Source organism: Antedon bifida, chromosome 10, assembly GCF_963402885.1.
Source record: "Antedon bifida chromosome 10, ecAntBifi1.1, whole genome shotgun sequence".
Lineage (NCBI taxonomy): Eukaryota > Metazoa > Echinodermata > Crinoidea > Comatulida > Antedonidae > Antedon > Antedon bifida.
The window spans coordinates 17,898,664-17,906,041 of record NC_136235.1 but is presented as its reverse complement, the minus strand read 5'-3'; the positions used below and the strand labels follow the sequence as shown (position 1 = coordinate 17,906,041).

Here is a 7,378-nt window from a genome sequence, read left to right as displayed (position 1 = left end):
TTTACCCATGCTATTATAGTTTGTTCAAAATTAATAATATAATCATTGTACTGATTGTACTAGACTTATTTGAGCACGAACTGTAACTTTAAAGAAAAAAGGGAAATTTTCGAAAAATTAGCAATTGTCGACCATTTTATTTTTTGACCAAACTGGTTATTATTACTCTATAAGATGATGATAACGCAATATATATGCATATATGGCAATATTATTGCATAATAATTGCATTTAAAAAATGGAAATTTTTGCCACTTTTGGAAAAATGGCCAAATTTCGACCTTTTTATTTTTAGACTTAAATGGTCACTATAGTTCTATAAGATGATAATATAGCAATATATGCGCATATATAGCAATATTATTGCATAATAATAGTATTTTAAAAAGTGCCGATTTTGGCCATTTTTTCGAAAAAATTGCCAAGTTTCGACCTTTTTATTTTTGGACTTAAATGGTCACTATAGTTCTATATTTATGATGATAATAAAGCAATATATGCGCATATATGGCAAAATTATTGCATAATAATAGTATTTTAAAAAGTGCCGAAAATTGGTCAATATTTCCAAAAAAATTTTTAAAAAATGACAAATTTTCGACCTTTTTATTGTTTACCAAAACTGGTTACTATGACTCTATAAGATGATGATAACGCAATATATACGCATATATGACAATATTATTGCATAATATTAGTATTTTAAAATGTGCCGATTTTGGTCATTTTTTGAAAAAATCCCTGTTGGCCTACATGGATTTTTTCCAAAAATGGCCAAATTTCGACTTTTTTATTTTTCGACTTAAATGGTCACTACAGGTCTATAAGATGACAATAAAGCAATATATGCGCATATATAGCAATATTATTGCATAATAATAGTATTTTAAAAAGTGCCGATTTTGGCCATTTTTCGAAAAAATCCCTGTACTATAATAGTACAGGGATTTTTTCGCAAAATGGCCAAATTTCGACCTTTTTATTTTTGGACTTAAATTGTCACTATAGGTCTATAATATGATAATAAAGCAATATATGCGCATATATAGCAATATTATTGCATTGTAATAGTATTTTAAAAAGTGCCGATTTTGGCAATTTTTCGAAAAAATCCCTGTACTATAGGCCTAGTACAGGAATTTTTCCGAAAAATTGCCAAATTTCGACCTTTTTATTTTTCGACTTAAGTGGTCACTATAGGTCTATAAGATGTTAATAAAGCAATATATGCGCATATATAGCAATATTATTGCATAATAATAGTATTTTAAAAATTGCCGATTTTGGCCATTTTTCGAAAAAATCCCTGTACTATAGGCCTAGTACAGGAATTTTTCCGAAAAATTGCCAAATTTCGACCTTTTTATTTTTCGACTTAATTGGTCACTATAGGTCTATAAGATGATAATAAAGCAATATATGCGCATATATAGCAATATTATTGCATAATAATAGTATTTAAAAAAGTGCCGATTTTGGCCGTTTTTTTGAAAAAATCCCTGTACTATAGTACATGGATTTTTTCGAAAAATGGCCAAATTTCGACCTTTTAATTTTTCGGCTTAAATGGTCACTATAGGTCTATAAGATGATAATAAAGCAATATATGTGCATATATAGCAATATTATTGCATAATAATAGTATTTTAAAAAGTGCCGATTTTGGGCTGTTTTTTCAAAAAATCCCTGTACTATAGTACATGGATTTTTTCGCAAAATGGCCAAATTTCGACCTTTTTATTTTTGGACTTAAATGGTCACTATAGGTCTATAAGATGATAATAAAGCACTATATGCGCATATATAGCAATATTATTGCATAATAATAGTATTTTAAAAAGTGCCGATTTTGTCTATTTTTTGAAAAAATCCCTGTACTATAGTACATGGATTTTTTCGAAAAATGGCCAAATTTCGACTTTTTTATTTTTCGACTTAAATGGTCACTATAGGTCTATAAGATGATAATAAAGCAATATATGCGCATATATAGCAATATTATTGCATAATAATAGTATTTTAAAAAGTGCCAATTTTTGCCATTTTTCGACCTTTTTATTTTTGGACTTAAATGGTCACTATAGGTCTATAAGATGATAATAAAGCAATATATGCGCATATATGGCAATATTATTGCATAATAATAGTATTTTAAAAGTGCCAATTTTGGCCATTTTTCAAAAAAATCCCTGTACTATATAGTACAGGGATTTTTTCGCAAAATGGCCAAATTTCGACCTTTTTATTTTTGGACTTAAATGGTCACTATAGGTCTATAAGATAAAGCATTATATGCGCATATATGGCAATATTATTGCATAATAATAGTATTTTAAAAAGTGCCGAAAATTGGTCATTTTTCGAAAAAAAAATTCAAAAAATGACCAATTTTCGACCATTTTATTGTTTACCAAAACTGGTTACTATGACTCTATAACATGATAATAACGCAATATATACGCATATATGGCAATATTATTGCATTTTAAAAAGTGGAAATTTTGGCAAATTTTCGAAAAATGACCAATTTTCGACCTTTTTACTTTTTTACCAAAACTGGTTACTATGACTCTAGAAGATTTTGATAACGCAATATATACCCATATATGGCAATATGATTGCATAATAATTGCATTTTAAAAAGTGGAAATTTTAGTCATTTTTTGAAAAATCCCTGTACAGGGAAACTTTAAAAAAATGAAAAATGTTTGACCTTTTTATTTTCTACCAAAACTGGTTACTATGACTCTATAAGATGATGATAACGCAATATATACGCATATATGACAATATTATTGCATAATAATAGTATTTTAAAAAGTGCCGATTTTGGTCATTTTTTGAAAAAATCTCTGAACATTTTCGAAAAATTATCAAATTTTGATCCTTTTATTTGTTGAAAAAACTAGTTACCATGACATAAGTTTATGATATGTGCATTCAAGACAATATTATTGCATAATAATTGAATTTTAAAAAGATATTTTGGCCGTATTAAAAAAGTCCCTGTACATGCGTATACTGTAGTACAAAAATTTCAACCCTTTTGATTTTTCTACAAATCCCTCTACTGTACATACATTATTCATTGCGTCAATGCTAATATAATTGCCATATTGATAAAATATGAGTTATTAATTAGAAATGGAGGGGTTCTGCATTATCATGGCAATCTAACAACAGGATGCTGTGCTTCACAGATCAAATGGCTGAGACATGATCCGTTCCACGCTCCTTAATAGACCCGCAACGAATATGTACAGTACAGTAGTTGTCGCAGCCAGACATAAGATCAAAGGGCTGTTACGAATTTCTATCTTGGCGAGGCGAGCTCAGGGTCCTGTTGTTAGATTTCCTTGGTAGATAATTATTAATTCTAGTTTCATAGGCTATAAACCGAAAGCTATTTTTTAGATGATAAAAGTAGAATAAATTCAATATTGTAACAATTATTGATAGAGCAAAGATATAAGAACCAGTGCCGTGATAAACACGTTTCGGACGTTAATATTTAGTTTAGTGGCGCTATTATTACCAGTTTCCATGACGTCACCCCATCGATCACGTGATCCGTTGTTTGGCGCTGGATCCAGATTTAAAATCTCGCACATCATCGGATAGATATCAACCTGTCAAAATGAATGTTCAAACGTTCTATAACACAGTTGACAAAATGCAATGTATGTGAAGATATTGCATAATAATTGAGTTCTAAAAAAAAATCCGTATTAACATAGAGATATAGTAAATTTTAATTTTACTATCGCTAAAGACAACGAGGTGCATAGCACACTACTTAAAAAGGAAAATATTTCGAAAGGTCGAAAACTTGGGTTTGCACGGGATGACACGCAATCTACGTTGGTGATTTTTCACAACTTTCATATTGTGGGTCATTTTTCTAATAATACTGCACACGATATTCTAAGAACTTTAAACATTTTTTAATTTCTTCTTGCTAGACATGATACCGCACCAGAATCAGCTATAATATCAATATTACGGTACTTACTCCTTCAAAAGGGGCTGATATGTGATTCTTTTTGAACCTCGGTCCCATTGCGTAGAAGATAGGCTGCATCGATTGCTCGTGATTGTCGAAGCCATGGTCTCCAATAACACTGTTTACCTTTTTCCACGCCTGTATGCAAATTAAACAATGTTTTGCATATATTTTGATACAATATACATGTGCTTTATATTTCCAAATCTCCAAAAAATAATTCTATATCAGTATATAATTAATGATGATCCTAGTTACTCTAAACTTACGATGACCCTTTCACAGGTAAGATTGTGATTTTATAAGATTTATGCAAATTTGAGCCATTTTTGTATATATATATATATCGAAAGAACAATCAATTATACGCATTAAAACTATTTTGTTTTAAAAATAGTTACTAAATTATATTTAGCGATAAACTTCTTAAGTCTTATAACGTTATGAAAAGAGTCCTGTGAATCAGTTAGTTTTACAGGTAACAGGTAAACAGTTTTTGTTTTTTTATTGAAAGATAAACCACAGTTTGTTTGTTCTTTCCTTTAAAAGCATATCCAAACTTGTGTTTGTCACACATCAGGACAAGTAGTTAAGCAAGGACGTAAACACAACGCAAGCGAGTTGACCAATTACAAGCGACAGTTCGAATAATACACCGCTTGTGATTGGTAAAATCCTTTACGTTGCGTTGCGCCCCGTAATTTAGAATACGTACGGTGTGAACGTGCCATGTAAGGTCAACGTATCCAACTATTGGTAGAATTCTGTCGTTGTTTGAGTAATGGAAATGCTCTGGCAATTCTTCCTTCCAATACACATGCATATGTTCGTGGGCATGCTTGAGATTATTATACACCTATAAGATAAAAAGTAAAACAAAAGGTACATATATGTTGGTATTTGTCGCAACCAGACATAAGATCAAGTGACTGTTACGAGTCTTGATTAGGCGAGCTCAGTGTCCTGTTGTTAAATTGCCTTGGTATTATCAAGATAGAGTGCCTAGGTTGATGAAAAGTTAAGGTTTCCACTGGGAAAAACTTTTATTCGGGCGGGTGGATAGTGGTTTGTGATAGCACATAGATACTGTTACTGTTAACTATTTTACCTCATTCATTTTATCTTTTTTCGGTAGTAACTGGAAAGTTGGTCCATAATTAGCCATCATAAAATCCATATCGTCTCTGCTGACGTAACTATTAAGTTCAATATAGTTTTTATAAACATAATTATGGAATCCATGGTCGGCAGTGATGATTATGTTAACATAATCCAGCATGTCCTCTTCCTTCAACCTGTCCAACATATGCTTCAATAATTCGTCCATTATTTTCAGACTATTATTTGCGCGCGCAGAACCAACTCCAAATTTATGTAATTTATCGTCTGGTTCTCCAAAATACGTCATCACTAAGTCTAGATCATCCTTTTTTAGCCAGTCTATCGCCATGTCCATTTTAGACGTGAACGGAATTTCTTCTGAAGAGTTTACACGTGTTGGTCGTATTCCTTTAATGGAAACATCTCCTCCAGGGTACCGCATAGTACCAGCCGTTAGACCTTAAAAATATGTATACAAATATCAACATCATTTGCTTCTATACTCTAAAATACCATACTACCAAGATTACCTTTACTAATATTTTTTGCTGAATTTTATTACTAAAAAAGTACGAAAACATGTATTATGTACACTGGGGTATCTTGGTTTCACCATTTAAACAATATCTAATGGAGATAAATGTACGAGCATTACTACAGTACAAAGATTACAAAAAATATATGATGTATACCAGAAAGCAAACGACAAATATTACCTTGTTTTATCGCAGTAACCCATATTGGTTCAGCTCCTGTGTCAAACCACTTTTGAACAGTTAGCGATGCAGAATACGTCAAGGTTCGGTTACCAGTTTCGGCATCGAATGCCAAGTTATGAATAGCGCCATGACTTTCAGCGTACAAACCTAGTTAGTTACAACGATAGACAAAATATATCATTATTAAAATTGACAAAGTGTTTACTCTGGAAAGTCAACAAAAGGTGGCCTCCTTTAATCTCCTTTCAAAAAAAAAGAAAAGAAAAATATCCCGTCATGTTTTGGTTTCTGCTGCAGTAAAAGCTTGATTGTGATGATGGACATTTCAAAACTTTAGTTCCATGAGACGCCCTCGAGTACAACTACCCACCTTCACCAATTCTACCTACTGGGCCACCTGTTTTATTATGTATAGTCTGGTTTTAAGAAACCAGGATCATTGGTGACGGTTTAGTACGCACGCATGCGCAATATTAAATAAAAGTTTTATGAACATTTTGTAGGCCCGTATGAAACAAGACAAACAACGTCGCCATCTTGTTGCCGTAGGCCTACTTACCTGTGGCAATCGTGTACATATTCGGTAGTGACATCGTCGGGAACACGGGAATCAAATATTCTGCCTTCACCCCCATTTCTTCAATGTATTTAAATGTCGGTAAGTCGTTACCGAATAAATCCCATCGCATTCCATCTGATAGAACTAATAGGATCTTATCCTATAGTAAAATAAGAGATTCTTAATTTGTATATTAAGTTATTTTTATAAATAAAATAATTACGTTCGCAATCAAAATGACAGCTGATTCTCGTACGTATGTCTGGGCCAGAGACAATATAAATGTGACTTAAACTAACCATTATAAATATCTCTCACTATGCAATGACGACATTTTTCGAGAAAATGGCGAAGAACGGAATGTTCAAAACGAAAGAGAGATCTTGACATGGATTTATGGATTGAATCTCACCTACATGTTGGTATATGTTTATAATGTCTACGATTAATAACTATAATCATAAAATAAAAGTACTGTAGGCCTATAACATACTTATGTATTTCTTCTTACAGGTGGAAACGCCCAAAAACCCCAGTGAACTAATGTTATTGTCACAAACAACGACTTCGTGCCACCAAACGGCACTAACTCTCCACAACAATAATATAATTATCTATAGTTATTATCTAATAATATTACTACTGTAATAACATAAAGTTTGACTATACCTTCGAATGAACACCGTGTGCTGCTGCCAATATTATCAAAGCGATTTGCAAAAACTGTAAATGGCTGGCCATTTTAGTATGAACAGAGATTATGACCAATGTTTATTACAAAAAAATGTCTTATCGCTGTATCCAATACAGTACAAATGCCTAGCTGTATTGTTTCCACTTTCGGGTTAAAGTACAGTAAATTAAATAATACAAACGTACAAATTGTACGGGTGATTACTTTTATCTTTATTAATCGGGCACATGATAGAGAAATTGATTGTTTGTTCATATTGTTATCACAATCATTGTGAAAAATTATCAGTAATAACAGAGTAC

General features: G+C 31.8%; 1 protein-coding gene across 1 annotated transcript; it reads right to left on the bottom strand.

Moving 5' to 3' along the window:
- Positions 1-3,033: 3,033 nt before the first annotated feature.
- Positions 3,034-7,331, bottom strand: LOC144853517 (ectonucleotide pyrophosphatase/phosphodiesterase family member 7-like). The gene is made up of 7 exons (XM_078711210.1): positions 7,191-7,331; positions 6,383-6,542; positions 5,821-5,970; positions 5,112-5,563; positions 4,719-4,859; positions 4,013-4,141; positions 3,034-3,629 (listed from the first exon to the last, which is right to left on the bottom strand). The coding sequence occupies exons 1-7, from the start codon at positions 7,329-7,331 to the stop codon at positions 3,450-3,452; spliced, it is 1,353 nt and encodes a 450-aa protein (XP_078567336.1). The 3' UTR covers positions 3,034-3,449.
- Positions 7,332-7,378: the final 47 nt, after the last annotated feature.

What these genes read in the sequence shown, in the direction of transcription:
- LOC144853517 (XM_078711210.1), bottom strand. Translation starts at nt 7,331, where the DNA reads ATGAACAAACAATCAATTTCTCTATCATGTGCCCGATTAATAAAGATA. An exon ending in TTACATGGCACGTTCACACC is followed by an intron (nt 4,142 to 4,718) that starts GTACGTATTCTA and finishes ATTTGCATACAG; the next exon opens with GCGTGGAAAAAGGTAAACAG. An exon ending in TATCAGCCCCTTTTGAAGGA is followed by an intron (nt 3,630 to 4,012) that starts GTAAGTACCGTA and finishes TCATTTTGACAG; the next exon opens with GTTGATATCTATCCGATGAT.